A 20,746-nucleotide genomic window follows, 5' to 3' on the forward strand; every position below is an offset into this window, starting at 1 on the left:
CGCATTGCAGTATTAAAAGCCGTTATACTTTCCCTAACAAGGTATCCTCAAGAGTAATCACTGCAATTGCTAGCCTAACGCAAGAGATCATGAAGAGTGACAGAGTTAGCCCTCCTATACGCTTTATTCGCATGGTCATCCTTCTCAAGGTATTTTTAGACCTTGTCCGGTTTCGGAAACCCAGGAGAGTCCAGAAACAGCCAATCTTGTAACGCGGACTCTGGTCACGTGAACAGCTCAAGTGGGCTTACACGCATTTTCATCCTCCACGAAAACATCCATGCAACGCGCATGGTAAGATTATCCACGGAAGAGCTGGGTACCATGTCTAAAAATAACTTAAGAGGGATTACCTTTCGGACAAGGCTTATATGGTGGATTAACTTTCTCATCCTTCATCCTCTCTTGCCTAATGCTGCGAAATGTTAGGTAAGTTCAAATGAATATCTCCCATCTTGCTTCTTTGAGGTGAAAAATATTAAGTTTCACAATGTAACGATGCTGTAGGGGTTCGTTACACCAAGCCATTTCGTGCAAGAACTTAGAATCACAGTAATATTGTTTTTTTTTTTTAATCTGGAAGAACAGGCAATCTTTCCAGATTGATAGTTCGTTCTTTAGAGAGTTGTCGCTGCTTTCATTCCCTTGCATCTATCTTTCTTCGTGAATACTTGACTTTTAGGAGGTCGCCCACTTCGTCGATTGCTTCCAGAGCCTGTTGAATGATTACAACACCAAAGTCAATACCTTGCACAGCAATTGCAATAGATAGTCGCGAGTTGGTGGGGTGCGTGTGTGGGAGGAAACGCGTGTGGTGTGGAAATACGCGCGTGTCTCTCTCGCGTGCGCTTCCCGCCAACTCCCATCATTGCCCCCGCAGGGTTTTGGCCCAGACGGTCAAAACCCGAGGAGGCACCCTAGAGGTCCCCACGTAGAGGGAGAAAAGTTTCGCCGTAGCAGAAAAATTATCGATTTTTGAGAACACGGCTCGCAAAGGATTACCCAAAAGTACGCAAAGGATTGCCGAAAGTTTGCTGGGGGTCGAATAAACACACCGCGATCAAGTAAATTCTCTTCGAAATGGCGGAGATTCTGGTATAGAATAAATTGAAAACGATTTCAAAGATCCTGAAGATGGATTTTGGGATAAAAACAACTCAAAAGGTATCGTAAGTAATACTGAAGTACCGGTAAATCTCGATATTCGAGGCGAATGTCGCTTCGCTCGTGTTCAATTGTGACTACAATACTTCCGATCGCCAATTCTACCTTTGGCATGTCGTTTATTCAGATCACTCATTTGTGCTGAGTTAACTTACGTGGCGTAGAGATCATGTCACGGCTGGGTGACTTAGCAGGAATCCAAAGGTAAATGTAAATGTTTTGCAACGTTTTCGTTGAGCACAAAGAACTTGACTCTAATTTGCAATTATCGATTAGAGCAGCGACAGTACGCGATACTCCTGTTAATAACCTGAGTATCAGGCCTTTCTTAGCAAGAGGGTAGGGGAAGGGGGAAATTGCAGAGAAAGGCCTTTTCTTTACCGGGTGCTTTCTCCTCCTACCCGTCTCAGAAAAAAATCGTGACAGCAAGTTCCAGATGATTTTCTCAACTGCTGTTCTGCTTTCGAGATACTTTTGCTCTTATAGTAAGAAAAAATGGTTTGTTTCATCATCAAATTCAAACAGCAGAGTGGTTTGACATAATATTTTGTTGCTCTATAATTTTGTAACCATTTTTTTCTTAAGTTCTACTGAGTGAAATTTTTTTGAAACAGAAATATTACTTCCCATGAAGGAAACATTTTTTTTTTCAGAAAGTACTTTTTGTTTCCCTTCAAACGAAAACTCACGGCTGTCTGGAATGGAATGAGTTAAATAGAAAGTGTTGGTTTAGTTTACTTAGTTGAATGTTTGGATATTAACCACGATAAGATGTCTAAGTTATAGGAACATTATGAGTGATAAAGTTTACAAAAAAAAAAGATATAGAAGTTTTAGTTCATACAATAATGTTCAATTGTTTTCCGTCAGTAGAAATAAAAGAAAGCGGGGGCAGCTTTAGTGATAACTATTACTGGTGTATACAAAGTGAACAGGGTGCTACGGAATCGAACAGCAATACTACAGGACTAGTCCGAAAAGCCTGATTGGCCGCAAAAGCATGAAAAGGCGGGAAATTTCGTGTAACTGCAGCCTCGACTTAAGCCTGACACCTGACTGGTCAACAACACGATCATGCTGTGAGCTGATTGGTGGTGGCCCAAGTCAGTTTCCCAAAAGCATTGCGACAGTGCAATCCAGAGTTCTTGTGATTCATCTCACCTTATCCAGCATTTCCCTGGTGTGTGAAGCTGAAAGACAAATTCTTGCTCTCGCCTCAATCAGTGAAGTGGCCGGAAACCCCGCGATGACTACAGCTACGTTTCTTTTCAACATTTCACGAGAAAAGGCTCTGCAACAAAATATTGAACACTTGTGAGTGATCAAGTTTGGTTATGTAAAGAATTCCTCAGACGATAAAGCATTTTAGTTACTTCAAGTATTATAAGCCACATTCTTCCTCTGCTTGAAAGGCGTCGGAGTCTGGACCCTAAAAATGCCATACTGATGACGTCATTATAGAAGTCCGTGTAGCGTGTCTGATTGGTTATTACTCTTTTTTTAAATTTTCACGCGCTTTTAATAACCAATCATATCTCTGTAGAGTCACAACTCTATTTGCATACATCTTTGGTAATAAAACTGACTTACACAGTTTTTGCCGGCATGTAGAGAAGAATTGGTACCACTGCCGAAGCATCATGACCGTACACAATAAATCCCATCTTTTTAAGCCTTTGTCTGAAGTACCTGTAATGTACAGAAAACAGCGCGTTACCTCAAAAGTTGTACCGTAGTTAGGATCACTGTTGCAAAGTTTTGTGAGAAGGAAACAGATATTTTCCCATGTAACCGCACCTCACGTTCAGGTTTGATGCAAACTCGCCCGAGGCAACGTACAATAGTTTAAGAAGGAATTCACCAGAAGTTCGAGTAACAAGTGGACGAAAACTTTGTACTGAAATGATTTACATCATATTGCAAACTTCTGTGAGACTGTTTGTGAAATGAAACTGATGATGAAATTTTACCTGTGTTTGCACAATTTCCCAGAACTTTGAAATTTTATTTTCTCGAGTTCCCATGGGAGATTGTTTTCGGTGTTATTTCAGGCAACTGTTTATATCTGTAGCTTTAGGAAACTTTAAAATACGTAACATTATTCTGGTGCAAGGTTTTTGTCGACTAAAAACTGAAATTGCTCGAATTCCAATCGGAATTCGTCTTAATGCTTTAAGTTAGTACATAGAACTCTGAACTAAATTAAATCATTATAGTTTTATAATTACACTTACTTGCAATTCCGTGCTAAAGTGCACAGCCTCTGCTTTCCTAAAAAAAATTAAAAAGACAATTTCAGACACGATCCTGTTGCTGTAGCTTTGAAAAACCCACTGGTTCCAGTGGAATATTTTCTACGGTCAAACAAAGTACCAACCAGTGACCAACAGCATGACAAAATAATAAATGAAATTACAGGAGAGATTACACAATGTAATGGAGTCTTCATCACACCGTGAAGTTTCGTATGTAACGACCCTCGTTAATTTTGGAATTAGCCGCCTTTGGGGCTGGCTACTTTCGGGAGGGTCGTTACTTTAGGAAGTTTACGGTATTGGCACCCTAATTCTTCGTTCTAATCGACCTGTTAGCGTAAAGCGAGCAGCAATGGAAACCATTCTCGTCCCCTGAGGGCGCGATCCTTTTGGTTAGCACTAAGAATGCGAATCTCTAGCCAGTCCTCGACCAGTCTCCAGTTTCTGAGCATGCCCAGAGTGCTCAGTTTTATTTGTCAGCCAAACAGACTGCGTCGGAAGTCCGTGGATCGTGGATTTTCCACCTGGACTTGGCCAGAGGTGGACAGAGGTCCAATTTAACGACAAGGATCGCGGCCACTGATACGAGGAATGTTGTGGAAATTACCGACTAACTGGGCATGCGTGTTACTGTAACCTTTTCACAACTGTCGCTTACCAGTAAGAATGAAGACTTCAGGAGAAAAAGAAGGCCAAAAGAAAAGCGAAATGTAGGCTCCGAAGATGCGTGGAGTATGAATTTAACCAACCTTTGTTTGTGCCGTCTTCGCCCATGATTATTTTCATGGATGACAATATTTGCATGACCACTGGGGGTGACATGAAGGAGGCGTACGCGGCACTGTGCGAAGTACCTCGGATATGGTTTATTATTTCCTGTAAAAATGAAATACCGACTGTTACACGCTGATCATCTCATATTCAACAAGCGCGAGTGGAATAATTGTTTCATCAGTTAAACTGTTCAGGTACAGTGATGGCTAAATCAATGAAACCTCTTGAACTGTATTATCCAATGATCCAGTTTTAAATAATGTTTCTTATCAAATCCTAGAGTGTGAATGACCTTTCAAATGAAAGCTATGGAGCATTATTAACCAACTGCAGCGAATACCGTCCAAATAACAGTACAAATATACAGCGATATTTTACAGTAGAAAACCTGTTTGCCATATTTGTACAGTAGAGAACCTGTTTGCCATATTTGTACAGTAGAGAACCTGTTTGACGTACAGGTCGGCGCGCGCACGCAAAACTGTTACACTCTCCCTCTTTCATTGATAAATTTATTTACTACAGCAGTTGGATAATAAATCCCTTATTAGATATTTTGGTGTGTAGTATCGATCGCTGTATATTTTTACTCGTTGTTTGTATTTTGACTCGCCCTACGGGCTCGTCAAAATACGGCACAACTCGTCAAAATATTCAGCGATACTACACACCAGAACATCTAATAAGATATATGCACCTCCATGTGGCACCGCTTGTTGTCCTTTATTGAACACAACTTCAATCAATACAAAAGAAGCTCGGCTCCCTCTAACCTCTGACGCAGCGATGTATCCCCCTGCTGCTCCAAAGCTCTTGGTAAATGTCCCCATCATGATGTCGATATCAGCTGGGTCCACACCAAAGTAGTCTGTAACGCCCCTTCCGTTGGGACCCATGGCACCAATACTGTGGGCCTCATCTAGGTATATGTATGCTTTGTACTTCTTTTTAAGGGCCACAATCTCTGGGAGCTTCGCTAAAGAGCCCTCCATACTGAAAAAAAGAAATAAAATGTACCAAGTTGTCGCGTTCACAGACGACCTTGAAATCGTTTTAATTTAGCCCAAATCACGCATGTATTGACTCGGACAACGCCTCAGTAAATTATTTTGACGGAATCCGTTATTTCAGCGTTCATTCGTGGTATGTTCAAGTCGTGGTAACCATGTAGTGTTCTTAAAAATGACTTATTCAAGCCCCGGTGTATGATCCGTAGGAAGAGTCCTTAGACGGTGAGATTTGTTCGGTCTTAAGATCACTAAATACCGAGTAGTTTCTGGGTACTTTGTAAGTCTGAAACATTGTTACATCGGGAAATTCGTCGTGTCACGGGGCTTTTTCGTTATCTCGGGAGGAGCTCGCCCGCGCAGCGTCACTCACTCACCTATAAACACCTTCAACAATAATGAGGATCTTCTTCCACGCTCTGTGTGTCCTCGGCTGTCCCTGCACAACGGATTCTCGTAGTATGTTCTCCAAACTCTTCATATCTAGAATGTTATGATAAATATTTAGACTCTATTTACGATACAGATGTGTAGTGTAGGCAACTTACATGAGAGTATGCTGAAAGGAAGGAAGGTCTGGAGATAAATGCTAACTCTAAGGCGCTCTTGTGCGCTTTTGTCAAGCTCAACTTTTGATGACAGTCAACGTCAGCTGTCGATCGTTTGACTTGCAGAACGTCAACTTAGTCTTGCATCCTTTTCAAGTATCTCGCTTCTCCTTTTCTTGAATCTCGGTTATTCCCAGCTCCCGGTCTTACGAGACTGTAGAGTCCCGCTTACTTGATTTGTTTGTTTGTTTTTGGAAGTAGGACTGGTCGGTGTCGGTCTTTAAGTCGGTCGTTAAGTCTCCTTGAATAAGGAAAAATAATAACACGGAAAATCCCCGTCACCTACTTCCCAGACCCCTCGTGCTTGCGCTGCGAGCCTTACCATTGTGTTTGAATACTTTAATCTTTGCTCCTGACAACCTTGCTCCCAACACCAGTGATGTGTGGTTGAGTTCGTCGCTAATAATCAAGTCTCCCTTGCCCACCAGAGTGGGGATATTTGCAGAGTTGGTGGCGAATCCCATACCAAACACCATAGCAGCAGGTTTACCAACAAACCTAGCGACAAGGGCTTCTAGTTCGTCGTGAATGGCAAGGGTACCTGGAACGAGAAAAGAGGAAATGTTATCAATACGACAGAATTATCGCAGGTGTTTCCATTTAGTACTGAGTCGACTGGGATGTCCATATTTACATAATAGGCACACTGCGGTGACAAACGTGACAAAACGACGTCTGTCGAAGAGCTATGATTTTAATCTTGACTTTTCATATGCTACAACATACATCTTCAGAAATGGCCGTTAAGTTAAATTACAAATACTGACTATATAATATGTAACCTGAAAGACTGGTAGCTTAGGACCATGAAAGGAACATGAAATAATCAATTCCTGAGCTAGTTTTTTTTTCTGAGCTGTACAGTCCTCCGCAGGAGAAAAGATTGCGACTGGTAGATTTACCCATATTTCTTAGCGCACGAAAACTTTAACAAACGTACAGGAATGTTCTAAAATCTTCCGTAAACCCAGCACACACAATGTAGTTGGCACAAGGGACAAATATTGCAAAAATATGGCCTTCTTCAGTCTTCGAACTTTATGGGCTGTGTAATATTCGCATGCTCGAGCAATATCCACTGTTGAGGCTAAGAAAGAATTAGAAAAACGATATTCCTTCGACACACTCTAAAACATGTAAAAAGTTTTAAAAACTGTTGAAAAACCTGTAACATTGGCACTACAAAATATACTCCGCTAAAACACTAGCCTCATCAGTTGCACACCATATTGGATTTCGTAAATTTGTTACGATAAACAAAGTAGCAGATAATTCCTTTCACAGAATAGACGTTTGAAACCACTAACGGGCCAAATTCATTTGAGTTCAGCACGTCAGTGGCACGACGTTTGGACTAGGCCTTAAAAATTTATTGATAGCATTAAGTCTAGAAATCGCAGAAAACTTTAATTGATTACTCAGATTCCAGCGACCCTATCCAGACCCTGTATATCTGGGGTCACTCACCATATTCGTGTCTCGAGCTGCACCCTGCGATGCCGTACTCACGGACCGCCTGTTCAGCGGATTCTGCGCATGGTCCAGAATTCTCAGCGAACCCAAGGTAGTTGTACGAAGCAAGATTCACAGTCTTTGTAGTCGTTCCTGGATAGCTGCAAAAATGTTTTATTAAAAAAGTACCGTCGGTATTGATCTTTTGTTTACCCAAAATAAGATAGAGAACAGAAGGGAGGCCAGTAATTTATAGGCAATATTAAAGAAAAAGAAAGGGCGCTTTGGAAATAAACGAGTTCGTAACTGGGAAAAAGCAGTTTTATCCAGTTTGCAAGAGATTGGATAAAGGGCAACTGGTAATTAGCAAACTTGGCCATGGCGACTACGAGCAGGGTGCTATTTTCCTCCCATAGTGAAGGGCTGTGACAGCCTAATAAGTGAGTGCATGGTCATGGACCCGGAAAAGGGATTTAGCCTTCCCCCCCCCCCCCCCCACCTCCGTCTCAACACCTCATGACACTTTGTTCGCAGCTATTCAAAGGATTTGGAGACTGGCATTTCCTTGTCTTAAATTGGATCTAATATCTAACACGTAAGTCCTTTTAATCACCGAGGAAAGCCTCAAAACGAATAGTTTTCTAAGATAGAAAAAACTAAAGAAAAAATACAAAACCACAAATAAACAAGGATAATTTATAATTGAGGAAGATTGAGACAGCTAACGAACGGACAAGCTTGAAAAACAAATAGCCTTCCACTGCCCCCAAGTCCTATCAAGTTTGAATCGGCCATGGCGAGGACGTTTCCTTATACTCGAACCCAAGCTCCGGGAGAAATTCGCAACGCATACCTGAAGGTCCAGTTCCAGTCATGTGATTGCCTGTCCACTAGATCGATCTCTCCACCAGGTACGCTACAGATGGGTCTGTTAAAACAGTCTCTTACACGAGTGTAAAGATTTCTCGTGTAGAAACTTTCAAAGTCAGAGTAGAGTGGTACGAAGCCCTGAAATGTCAAAATAAATCCCTCCGATTTGAGCAAAAAGTCTTGCTCCAGGTATTTCAAGCTATAAACAGGTTTGAAGGCCTGTTTACAAGGAGGGAGGGTTACACTAGCAAGCGAGTTAACCCTAGCTGAAGGGCAATAGGTAGCCCGGGTCTACAGACAAAATTTCACATGTAGGGTAACCCTAGAACCCAAGACAACTTAATGCGCGGTTACACTCAAATGGTTAATCCTACCTGGAGTGTTTACAAGGGAAAAAGTTAACCCGTTTGCCAGGGTAACCCTTGCACGCAGATAGGGCAACCCGCCTACTCGGGTAACCCTAGCTGTTTTGTAAACACGACAAAGAAAAAAAGGAGGAAATGTGTGAGTGCTTAGAGGTCCTTATCCGAGGAATTTGAGAACGCATCAAATATTTCCATCCCTGACACTACGCCGGAGAAATTTAAAAACGCGACAATACGGTCATTTTGGATTTGTGTTTGAGGAAAATTCGGGCAGGGAATATTATGGTTATCGTAACGTCATCGTTTTCGAAAAGCATCGTTTTCAAAATGTTTTTCGTCCACACAAACGGAAAGCCGGCGTTTTCAATAGAAAATTGTTCTTGCAACTTTTGTCCCAACAAACTGCGTGATCACCTGCAGACCCGGGGGGGTACTTTGGAAATTTCTGGGTGGGGATGTGCCGCTGGGACCCTGGAACCCTTAGCCTATACCAGAGCTAGTTCAGCTGAATTTGCTACCCTATACTAGATTAAACTCCCTAAATCCCCCCATCTATCGACACTGTTGAGGCTGATTTGCATAAATGTAAACTTGCCGATTTGATTTTTTTATATTTTTGAGTGGCAATTCCTGGTTCCTTAGCCTAGATAAAATCTTCAACCAACTAGTCAGTTTTGTGAAAAGTTATACCCTATTCTAGACCCAAACGCTCTGATTTATATACCCTATCCTAGAGTAAACTTCTTGGAAACCATACCCTTCACAGCGGCACATACCTATATAGCCCATATATGGCTGTGCCCCCCCCCCCCGCCCCCCGCCGGGGCTGCAGGCAGGAAAAATTGCCTCTAGCGACAAAAGAAGTTTTTGGCTCAATGTTGACCCATTTTGAGCACTATATATCAAAACAAGAAAGCTGAAGAAATCATAATACCGTGTAAAAGGGTGGAAAAACGAGGAAATTTTGACGATCTGTTTAAAAATTAGTAGACATTAAAATTTCAAAAACAGTTGATCAAGTGAGTCCGAGTGTTCAGCTGAAGTTCTAAATTGAAATTTAAAATTAAAATTCTAAAATTCTAAAACGTATTCTGTATTAATTATGCACAAGGTTCGCCTAAACACGTGCACGGCTAACAAAGATCAGCTGATTACGAAGATCACGCCACCAAAGAAAGCATTTACGCATGCGTTTAGTAGGAAAAGGTCCATAGTTCAGAAAGGTGGAATAATTTTTGCATAGAAATTTCGAAATTGCATGAATAGCTTGTGTCACAACAGAGATATAATCAATATTTTTACGACAGTTTAACTTTTCACGCAAAAAAACTAATTCGAGCTAATTCGGTGGACTCCTTTGAAAACAGCCATGAAGATCTTTTTGGCAAGACTGTCTTCGAAGCCCGCCAAAAAAATTCTTCACATGATCAAGAAAAATTATCTTCGATCGCTTTGATAACGAAACATGCAAGCATGCTAGAATGCAATATTTTCCTCAAATGTAGAGGGAAAGTCAGCTTTAGCGGTAAGCTTATATAGTTTTCCGGCTCTTTGTTTTTTCTCTTTGTTTCCTGCACCGAAAACCGGTTGAGTTTAGAGTTTCAGCTTATTGTTTACGCAATCGAGGGTAGCGTCATTGTGTAGCCGTGTCAAGACGATTTCACTCACTGTTTTGGCTATGAAGATCCAACCACTTACACTCTGAATCTTAGTGCAACCTACCGTGGAAGTTATTTTCCTACCTTATTGCCTGTTTCTTTGACTGCCTTGGATTTTTCTAAGCCATATTTACGCATGAAGTCACGCATATAGCCGAAAATTATCAGAAAGAAGTAAGACATGTAGGTCATCACGGCGCAATAAAGAGGTGTCTCCTCAAACTCATCCAGCATTTCAGCAGCGTAGTTTTTCTCTTGGCTCGTGAACCCGTTTGATCCCTTGTGGAAGCCATTTTTTCTGGAATGCTGACTTCTTCTCGTCGCGTACGAGCCAGCCACCATATTTGCTTGGCGAAAAGAAATCTACACGCTCGTGCGTGACGAATACAACCCGGCGAAAGGGGGGGGGGGGGGGGGGAGGAGGGGGGAACTCTGCAATACAAATGAGGGGCTGATTGTCCGACATTTGGAAAAGAAACCCTAAATGGTCTAGAATCGCGATTTGTGACTGTGACTAAATTCATTTTCACCCCTGAGAGATGCCAATTTCAAACAGCAAATTAACTGTGACTGACAATCTCTTTTTGCTCAATATCCCTCCTAAAAGTGCTGCGGCGGCCATTTCATATTTTACTCAGTTTCATTTCTGTAAGTAGTTCCACCCCCCCTCCCCCGGGTGGGGAGGGAAAGCATGCCCGGCCCTCAGTCAACAATCTAAACACGACAAGTGTCAAGAACTTCATTCACTACTCTCCATTCAGCATCGAGTTCATTGTCAGCATGTTTTGTTTTGTAAGTCAGCACCTGTTGTAGACTTGTCATGTTTAAGCTGTGTCGTAATCAAGTCAGTTTCGTGGAGCAACGTCAGAATATTTTAGATATAGCGTGGTGAATGTTTAAAAGAACAGCAAATTTACTAGTAAATACACTTAAACTCTGTCTGGTGTTGTCTGCTGTTCAGTATTATTCAGGCAAATGTTTCGTTCGATTTTAGGCGCAAATTTTAGCCCTCAAAGCTTGTGTAATGCGTCAAGCAAATCGGATTTATTTCTTGAAACTAAACAACGATTATGTTTTTCTTAGGAGGTCTCCTATTATATTGCGCAACAGTACGAGCTGGAGGAGTTGCGTGACTCTGTTCAATGCGTACCTTGTCAAGCACGCGACCGATCTGCGGGTCACGCGAAGTAAGCACGGACGAAGTTAACCCTGTTATAGTTACAGACCGATGTCATTGCTACAAACAGGCACAAAAGCAGTTGTTGAGACACTGTTCGAAAACAAACTTTCAGCCTTCAAGTGTAATTTGTCCTACCTACACTGTCATATTTCGCTCCCATTCCGACTTCCCCCAGAGGTCTCAATTTTTGGTGCTATTTAAAGCAACCTCTGGGAACAAAATTGACACAGACCTTGCAGATAACAAAAATAGCGCACGAGGGCATACTTGAAGCTACTTGAGCCGAAACTAATCCAGATGAGCAAAAGCTATTATAATTCGATGCATTTTTTTTTCTTCCCTCTGACCGTTTGCCACGTACATTGTACGTCACGGAGGCAGTTAGAAGTAACTGGCCTTCGGCAAAAAATTGATCTCCGAGACACTGACAAATCCCGATATTTTGCTCAACCTGGTCCAATAATTGTTTATTATTTTTGTTCATTTCCCGGTCATTTGTTTTAGGTTCAGCTCACGTGAAGTTCGACTTACAACGCAGCCATACGTGTAGAACAAGTCAACGATTTCCACAAGTATTTAATTACACTGGTTTTAGGTTGTTTCATATCAGTCTGTGATCAGGCACTACTCTATGCTTGTTATTACCTAACATAAAAAACATTGTACCTTCTTCAAGTTATTTTATTGGTTTATCGGCACAGAACAAGTGCCTCTTTTTACTGAGCCCGCGCGTTCCAGCAGCGTTGTGTTGTCGCCTAGCAACATGACGTCTGATGACATTTCTTTCCGAGTTCTTTCCGAACGGTAGAGGAATCGTAAACTTTATTTCTGCTGCTTTCACGAGGACTTCAGTGCTAAAGCTGGCATTAGTTCCTCACCAGTATGCATATTTAAATTACATCCTAGACTCGGAACGAAAGCAAAACTCGCAATTCGCGAGAGACACCCACGCAAATGACGAAACTTTGCCACTCGCGCGCGTGTTTTAACCCCACCGAGCCACGTTGAACAAGTATTATTACAGATCCTCTGTCAAGACCACTCAACTCAAGAATATCCTAGAAAATTTTAGCGCGCAAATGGTTAGTATGAAATGCGCACTTTGAGTTAAGGCTATTATTTTCACCTAAGTTCTTACCATTCTTTCTCACAGAATCGCTAAACATACAATCCTGCGGCAGTGTTAAATATTTAAAGTATATGATATATGATCCTACATGCTGTAGCGTTAAATAAGTAACTCCAAAAACTGCACTGCTTAAAGTAGGGTAAACATATAAAATGTTGTATATGAAAAGTTATGTTCGTTTTAAAAAACAGAAAAGGTACCCAAAAGTAGCGCCCCTATAAAGAAAATGTGCATCTTTTTCACAATGATGAATTTACACAATATTTGTTATACAATTCTTACCATATAATATTTTTCTTCAAATTGCTTGCTACTGATTTAGTGAAAACTTAAAACAAGACATATTTCTTTTTCGGTATACTCGGAAAATTATGTCTCTGAACAGTTGCCCACCACTCTGATTACACTGAGAGAAGAGGGAGTACCCGGACCAAGTTATGTAATCTTGACGTAAGTCACCAGTCCAAAAAAATTCGAGCCAATGAGCACTAGATAGCTTTCGGCACTAGAATTTCCGAGATTATCTTTTTAACAATACCTTGTTGCCATTGGAACCATTGACCAATGATAGCTCACATTGACCGTCTAGGCTTCATAGTGCCGAAAGCTAATACTCTGTACATACCTGAGGACTGGGTCGGATACGTATCTACAGAGAACCAACAATTAAATATAATATATTTTAAAATCCACAGCGAGTTTTTTTGGCCTCCTTGCATATTAATTCTAGGCGCATTCCAGGAAAGAAGCAGAGCTTCTAGTCACACTGGTAATATCAATGGATCAAAGTATTTGCACACTAATTCAATTACATTTGATGTCTATGGTACAGGACAAACTTCTTCCTGATGGAGAAAATTCAGTTATTTTTTGTGTTTCTGTTTCGAGTACTTGAGTTGCAGAATGTCGCCCACTTCATCGATAGCCTCCAAAGCCTGAAAAGTAATTAAATAAAAGTTACTTTTCGTGACGACATCTCACTGTTTCATCTTTGAACGATTTATGACCAATTAATGGTAAAAATCAGACACATTACAAAATTCGCCCCTATTGAACTAGGGCCACAAGAGAACGTCAAGCTCGCCTGGTTCGAGATGCTTCGTTCATGTTTTGCGCCACTCAGCATGTTATCTCTAACGTTTTCACAACCACGACAAGAAAAATCGTATGGTTTTCTCAAAATTCGAACATCAAACAGGTTTGGGCCACCTAAAACTGCTCTGCTAGTGACTTTACAGAGTTCTGAAATTCTTTTAGCACTGCTTCACTGCTAGGTTATTTTCCACTGACCTTGTCCAACATTTCCCGCGTGTGAGCAGCTGACAAGCAGAACCTGGTGCGAGATTCGATCAGAGGAGTGGCAGGGAACCCAACCACAACAACAGCGACGTTCCTCTTTAACATTTCACGGCCAAACGCTCTAAAGAAAGAGAACAACGGCTTTTGAATTTATAATTAAAAAAACGTACAAAGAAGTTAGCCGACCTATCTACCATCTCAAAATGAAGAGAGTAGAACCAAAGCCTAACAGGGAGTAAAGTTTAGGGCACAGGTAACCCTTGCAGTCTGTCTGACAATAAGCTTAATGCGGGCTGTAGCACCGGTTACCTGAAACCTCATAGGATTTTCAAATGTAGGTTTTGCTCGCAGAAAATAATTTCAAGACAAAATTAATTTTGCCATCCACCCATCCACATCATCTTTAAAACAAATGTTTCTGCATTACCAACATCAGCCATCTGTGCTGAAACTTTGCAATGACGCTTAAGTTTTCACGCTCTCAATTCTAAACAGACTACTTGCGGTTTCTCAAGAAAAGGTCAGTACAAAACTTATGAGGTTATAGAGAGGGCATGCGAAACTTGTTCTTGAAGCCTAAAAAACAATGTTAATTTAGGGAGGAGGCCACATCAGCCTTAGCTGATTTTCATGCCGGTCCTGTCCAGGTCGAAGTGGAATTTGGAGACGTTGGTTTTTGTAAAGGGAGGAAAACCGGAGAACCCGGAGAAAAACCCTCGGAGCAAGGAGAGAACCAACAACAAAGTCAACCCACATATGGCACCGGGCCAGAATCAAACCCAGGCCACATTGGTTGGAAGCGAGCGCTCTCACCACTTCACTATCCCTGCTCCCCATGCTGATTCAAATAAAGGCGTACTCACGCAATTTTTGCTGGCATAAAGAGAAGAAGAGGTACAACAGGCGAGGCATCATGACCATAAACAATAAATCCCATTTCTTTGAGCCTTTGCCGGAAATACCTAAAGAACAAAAAAAAAAGGGAAAACTTGTACAGATGTAACCTTTTACATGTACCAGCTAGGTAGATCAAGGTAAATTACCAAGTAATGTATACACATTACACACAGATTTTTCAGATTTTTCCTTACTTGCAGTTTTCAGCAAGGGCAATCAGTCTTTTCTTCCCTGGAAGAGTTAAAATTAAAATTGTCAATCACTTCCTTGTAATGCAAAAACTGGAGGGAAATTGCTCTTAACTTTTGTTTTTGCTGGTAGTATCAGGGGGAGGACAGGGGGTGGCAGATGGACTGTCACTGGAGAGAAGATGTACATGTATGAACCCGATACAATCAATGCTTTTGGCACAATCAATCTTGAACAACACCATTAACTGTTAACTAACCAACCTTTGTCTGTGCCGTCTTCACCCATGATCATCTTCATGGATGAGATGATTTGCATCACCACTGGAGGCGACATGGAAGAAGCGTAGGCTGCACTGTGAGAACTTCCTCGGATGTGACTAATTATTTCCTGTGGAATAAAACAAGTTCATCAGAAAACCCGCATTCACATTGAACTCAATTTAATAATCAACAAATTGACCAAGAAACAAATTCCAATCAAGTAACCGATGTACATTGAGCTCACTTCTGTTTACAATTGTTTGTTTGTTTGTTTGTTTGTTTTGGTGGAGGGGGTGATTGAATAACTCTAAGATATAAATGCCACAAAATAATGTGTTAAATATTACAGCCCAGCTATGTGATGTTGAAATGTACATGTACATGTTCATGTATTAAATGAGTACAAAAATTGTGTTCCATGATATTTGTAATGTACATGTAAGAATCAAATTAATTATAAGTTTAATGCTATGCACACAGACTTCATTTCCCTACCCATGACAAGTACTAAGCACTGAGTTCAATCTCTACCTTTCAGAGTCATAACAAATCAACTAATAACCATTTTGGTCTGTAGGGCCACCTTACAATCTTTACCTCTGCCATTGTTTTGTACTAATATTCATCACTCTCCAGACCACAGTGGATCATACATGTACATGTGCATGTTTGTACAGGAAATGTCATTATTATCAAGCTGACCTTAGTTGCAGCAATGTATCCCCCTGCTGCTCCAAAGCTCTTGGTAAATGTGCCCATCATGATGTCGATATCAGCTGGGTCCACACCAAAGTAGTCTGTAACGCCCCTTCCATTGGGACCCATGGCACCAATACTGTGGGCCTCATCAAGAAAAATGTATGCTTTGTACTTCTTTTTAAGGGCGACAACCTCTGGCAGCCTCACTATCGAGCCTTCCATACTAGAAATTAAACATGACAGTTTAAAGTATTTTTTATGTCGATGATTGGGTTGAAAAACTGTTTACAGGATATGTCCAGTGCTGTATAATTTATTGAAATTCTGTTTATACTACATTTAAAACAGTTAATTAAAATTAAAACTAGAAAAAAAAAACTTGCATACTACTACATTGTAACCCTCCGAGGAAGCCATGGGCTAAAACAAATCTCAGGTTTATCACTTCAGACTTTAAATTTAATTGTAGAAGGGCAGGCTTTGAGTGTTTGTAATAGAGAATACTTATTATCAGTGAGCGTGCACTAAAGAATGTACATTGTAGAATTTTTTTTGCCTATAAATAATTTTTTCTTCAAAAATCAAGACACTAAATTTGATGTAAATATATGCATGCATATATTAACAACTATTGCCATAGTGACCTATCAATCTTACTGTAAATCACTGTGTCTCATACTATACATGTAGTAGCACTTCTAAGTTAACTGCAGAGCAAATCTACAGTACATGGCTTTTTCCGCTTACCTGTAGATACCCTCAACAATGATGAGTATTTTTCTCCATGGTCTGTGGGTGCGTGGTTGTCCCTGGACAACTGACTCACGGAGAATACTTTCCAGACTCTTCATATCTGAGGCAGAGAGTGAATGTTAACAGTATTTAAATCAGCAAATTATTAAAAATATGTTCACTAGTAAGCAGGGGTTTCGTTAGCATTTTCAGCAGGAAGACAACTGGTTTTCACAGGTGGGCACAACGTTTTGAACTGAACTCCTTTTTTCGAAAAACTTTCTTCTAGATGTTCAAACCAGGTGGGAAAATTGACCCCAGAGCCAGTCAATTTGACTGGTGCCCGGCCCTTATTGAAACTCCTGAGTATATGTAAAGTATCAATAATAACAACCTTATATAACTCTTCAAGGCCTTGTTGTGGTATCCCCCACCCAGCATTTTGTCAGTTCACCCAATACACATTTCTGTTTCTGGGTGCCGATGAAGAGACTAGCAATGAACCATTAATGAGTTCACTTTGTGACAAGCGTGGGACAGGAGTGGAGTGTACAAAAAATGCTCACTACTTTGATGTTTTAACCAAAAGCAATGTAAAGTGGTGTTTGTCACTGTACAACGTACGACTACAGCTACTGTAGTTCTTACCATTGTGTTTGAAGACTTTAATTTTGGCTCCAGACAATCTTGCCCCGAGCACAAGTGAGGAATGGTTCAGCTCATCACTGACTATCAAATCTCCCTTACCCACCAGGGTGGGTATGTTGGTGGAGTTGGTAGCAAAACCCATCCCAAACGCCATTGCGGCGGGCTTGCCAAGAAAACGTGCCACGAGAGTCTCCAGTTCATCATGAAGGTGAAGAGTACCTGATGAAGACAATCTCTCAATTACTTCAAATCAATGTTTCAAAGGCAATTATGTTGGGAATCACACAATCATATTGCAAACTTTGGACCACTATTTACAGCTTGGCCATTACAGTTCAACACACATGTATACATGTTTGATTAACTTTTAACTGCACATTTACTGATCTCACCATACTCATGTCGTGAGCTGCATCCTCCCAGACCAAATTTATGGACTGCCTGTTCTGCAGCCTGTGCACATGGTCCAACATTTTCCGCAAACCCAAGGTAATTATAAGAACCCAGATTGAGTGCCTTTGTGGTGTCTCCAGTTTGCCTAAAATTGAGGGAAAAATTATAAGACGCTCAGTTAATTTTTCTAATTTTCCATAAATGTCTGTAAATTTGGCAGGCTAGACACAGTTGGCATGAAAAAAAAATCATACACAAACGTGTGGAACATTAGAAAAATTAACTGAGCGTCTTATAGCCAAGCTACATCCTTCAAACTTGGTGAATACAATCTCCTACCTAGTATTTTAACATAACGGTTGCGATTCACAAATTGTGTAAAATTCAATTTTGGAAAAAGTTATTTGCCATCAGATTCCCATACAAACACTAATTTCTGAATGTTTTGCCTTCCTGTCGAGGGCATCGAAAACCATGATAAAGTCTATTGAACCAATTGAGTAAACTAGCTTATTTGTAAAGGGTGCCTCAACTAGACAAGCCACCATGTGAGTGGATGTGAAATAGCTATGTCATACCTGAAGGACCACCCATAGTCATCAGATACTCTATTGAGAACCTCAATATCGGCACCAGGAACACTGCAGATTGGTCTGTTCCAACAGTCCCTTATACGAGTGTAAAGGTTTCTTGTGTAGAAACTTTCAAAATCAGCATAGAGAGGGACAAACCCCTAAAACAAAAACAAAAAATACCATTTGAGGCAAATTAGTGTTACATGTACTCAGGGACTTATTTTGATTTAAAAGTACAATGTAAATTTTCAACCACAAAATAAAAAAAAGTAGGCTCTAAAAATGGGAAAATATGAAAACATCACAGATTGAACTGCATTGTACATGTACCTGAGTCGCCATTTCCTCTTTTCACTTTTAGGTTTTCTCATTTATAATTTCATTATACTAAAATTCAGAATGGATGTAAGGCAATTTCAAGCAGAAACTACCATACTAGTAGGACCCATCTGCAATAGGGTACATGTAGGCTGACAAAATGTGTTTGGTTCTACCAAAAATCATGACAAATCTTCTCTCCAACCAATTTTCACTTCAGTTAAAGTGTACACGGTTAAAAATCAACAAACTGTTGGCTCCTGAACCACCAAATGCCAGTCACATGTGAATTAAAAACTTTCTGGCTATGGCAAAACAAATGAATTGATGTTTTCCTTAAAATGCCCATCTCAACGCTTCACATGAGAAGCTTTACCCTTTAAAAAAATTCTGTCCAGAGAGTCTTTTAATCTTGGTAAGTAATTCTTCAAATGCCTTAGGCCCAGTTCAGACGTCGCTTTTCCGCCGTGCCAAACTAAATTGCAATTTGGTTCGACTGCAGTACAGCAGAAAAACAACTTTGACTCGGACATCGTGCCAGAGTCGCACCAAATTCAGGATATACTGAAGCCTCGTAACAACTCTCCTCCTAACTCCCCATGGGAACGCAATCTCCCCAAAATACAATAATATAACAAATTTATGAATTTTGTTTAGCCAACAGAAGCATGACGTTTGAATTGCTGCCATGCCAAAGTTGTGTAGCACAGCAGAGCTTGCCAAACTTGATTGCTTGGCGAACTTAATTCAAAAGTTTGATTCGGGCGCCGTGCTTCTGGCGTGCTTTTGTCGAACTTAATTCCTGAATTAAGTTTGGCACAACAGAAGCACAATGTCTGAACTGGGCCCTAGAAATGAAAAAGCTGCAGTAAGTGAAGTTTAGATCAAAATGCATACAACAATTTTTTACGTTATTTTAGGAGACAAACTTGAAAGGGTTAACCTCGTTTGTCTCCTTTTCCACCTTTCTTTTATTTTCATTTCATTCCATTTGAATTTGAATTTGAATTGTTCATAAACATTTATGTATCAAATCCTTTGGCTAAATTTTCAAATACCCGGGCTACCTTCTTTTATCTTATTGCATAACAAATAGTTTTTGTTTCAAATTGCATCGTTCTAAAAGAGACCTGGTTAGCTCTTTGGTAGTCGCTCGATTTTCTACAATTGCTCACATACTTTGTCCAAAGATAAAGCGTTTCAACTATTCACTGAGAAATACGAATCTTAGACGATAAACCACATTTTTAGTCGATGACAACATCAACGTGTTCGCCCATGCGTACACGCATCAAAACATCGCGAAGCTATGAACATGCCGTATCGAAGCACGCTTCAGAGCTATTTTTGACAAAAAGAACGCTAAATCCTTAATCTTTAGTAAATAAATTTTCTTAATGCTGTAAATAAACTTCGTGGAAAGTGAAATCGGTGAACTTCTACGCAGTTACACCACGCTATTGATTTGAAATCGGCTTGGTCAACGCCTACAAACTCATGTTTTACTCGAGCTCGAGACAGCTGACTTCGAGAAATCTGCCTGATCCTGACATTATCGACGACTTCCAAGACCTCAAACCGGTAATAAAACTAAACAAACTATTTTCTAACAAAACTAACCTTGTTTCCATACTCTTTGGGAGCTTTCGACCGTTCCAAGCCATATTTTCGCATGAAGTCACGCAAGTAACCGAACAGAATCAAGAAGAAGTATGATAAGTAGGTTAAAACAGCCACTTGGAACGGTGTATCTTCAAACTCCTCGACAAAAGATTCTTTAAACTCTTTAAGCTTCTCTTGCTCGTGAGATGAAAAGCCATTTGCTTTGGCAGAATAGCCATTTTTGTATGGTTTTCGCCTCCGTGGACTCGTAGTATACGCTCCCGCGACCATCTTGAGTTGTTTAATTTCCCTCTAGTTCCCAGTCCCTTATTGCTCAACTGATCACCTGGAAGGGGCGTGGCATTACAGTTGCTGCCGGCTGTATTCCGGGGTTCCGGCCGGACGATGATAAATTTCGAGCACGCATGATTTTATTTTATCATTGGTAATATCAAATTACTGAAAGATCTGGTCTCTCCTTGTTAACCAACGGGCTCCCCATCTCCCTCACAGCGAGACTTTGCCATCCTTTGCTCTCCCAGCTGATGATGTAGCCTGCGTAGCTGGCGGTATTGTAGGCGGAATAAAGTTTTGGCGTCGGCCGAAATAAAGTTTTGGCAGCGAAGCCGCTAATCGCGAGCGGCGAAGCCGCCTGAAATACTAACAAAA

The 20,746-nt window shown here is 40.7% G+C and overlaps 2 protein-coding genes across 2 annotated transcripts; both read right to left on the reverse strand.

The window, feature by feature from the left end:
* Positions 1-3: 3 nt before the first annotated feature.
* LOC145484032 (serine palmitoyltransferase 2-like) lies at positions 4-10,565 on the reverse strand. The gene is made up of 11 exons (XM_081462635.1): positions 10,238-10,565; positions 8,114-8,268; positions 7,276-7,421; positions 6,131-6,349; positions 5,578-5,683; positions 4,967-5,186; positions 4,169-4,295; positions 3,399-3,435; positions 2,755-2,853; positions 2,326-2,455; positions 4-715 (listed from the first exon to the last, which is right to left on the reverse strand). Exons 1-11 carry the CDS (start codon positions 10,493-10,495, stop codon positions 638-640), a joined length of 1,575 nt encoding a protein of 524 aa, XP_081318761.1. The 5' UTR covers positions 10,496-10,565; the 3' UTR covers positions 4-637.
* Positions 10,566-10,831: 266 nt separating this feature from the next.
* On the reverse strand, positions 10,832-20,450 carry LOC145484031 (serine palmitoyltransferase 2-like). Its single transcript, XM_081462634.1, has 11 exons — positions 20,096-20,450; positions 18,161-18,315; positions 17,582-17,727; positions 17,190-17,408; positions 16,557-16,662; positions 15,813-16,032; positions 15,111-15,237; positions 14,853-14,889; positions 14,625-14,723; positions 13,753-13,882; positions 10,832-13,397 (listed from the first exon to the last, which is right to left on the reverse strand). Exons 1-11 carry the CDS (start codon positions 20,366-20,368, stop codon positions 13,326-13,328), a joined length of 1,584 nt encoding a protein of 527 aa, XP_081318760.1. The 5' UTR covers positions 20,369-20,450; the 3' UTR covers positions 10,832-13,325.
* Between the last annotated feature and the right edge of the window lie 296 nt (positions 20,451-20,746).

Source organism: Orbicella franksi, chromosome 4, assembly GCF_964199315.1.
Source record: "Orbicella franksi chromosome 4, jaOrbFran1.1, whole genome shotgun sequence".
NCBI lineage: Eukaryota > Metazoa > Cnidaria > Anthozoa > Scleractinia > Merulinidae > Orbicella > Orbicella franksi.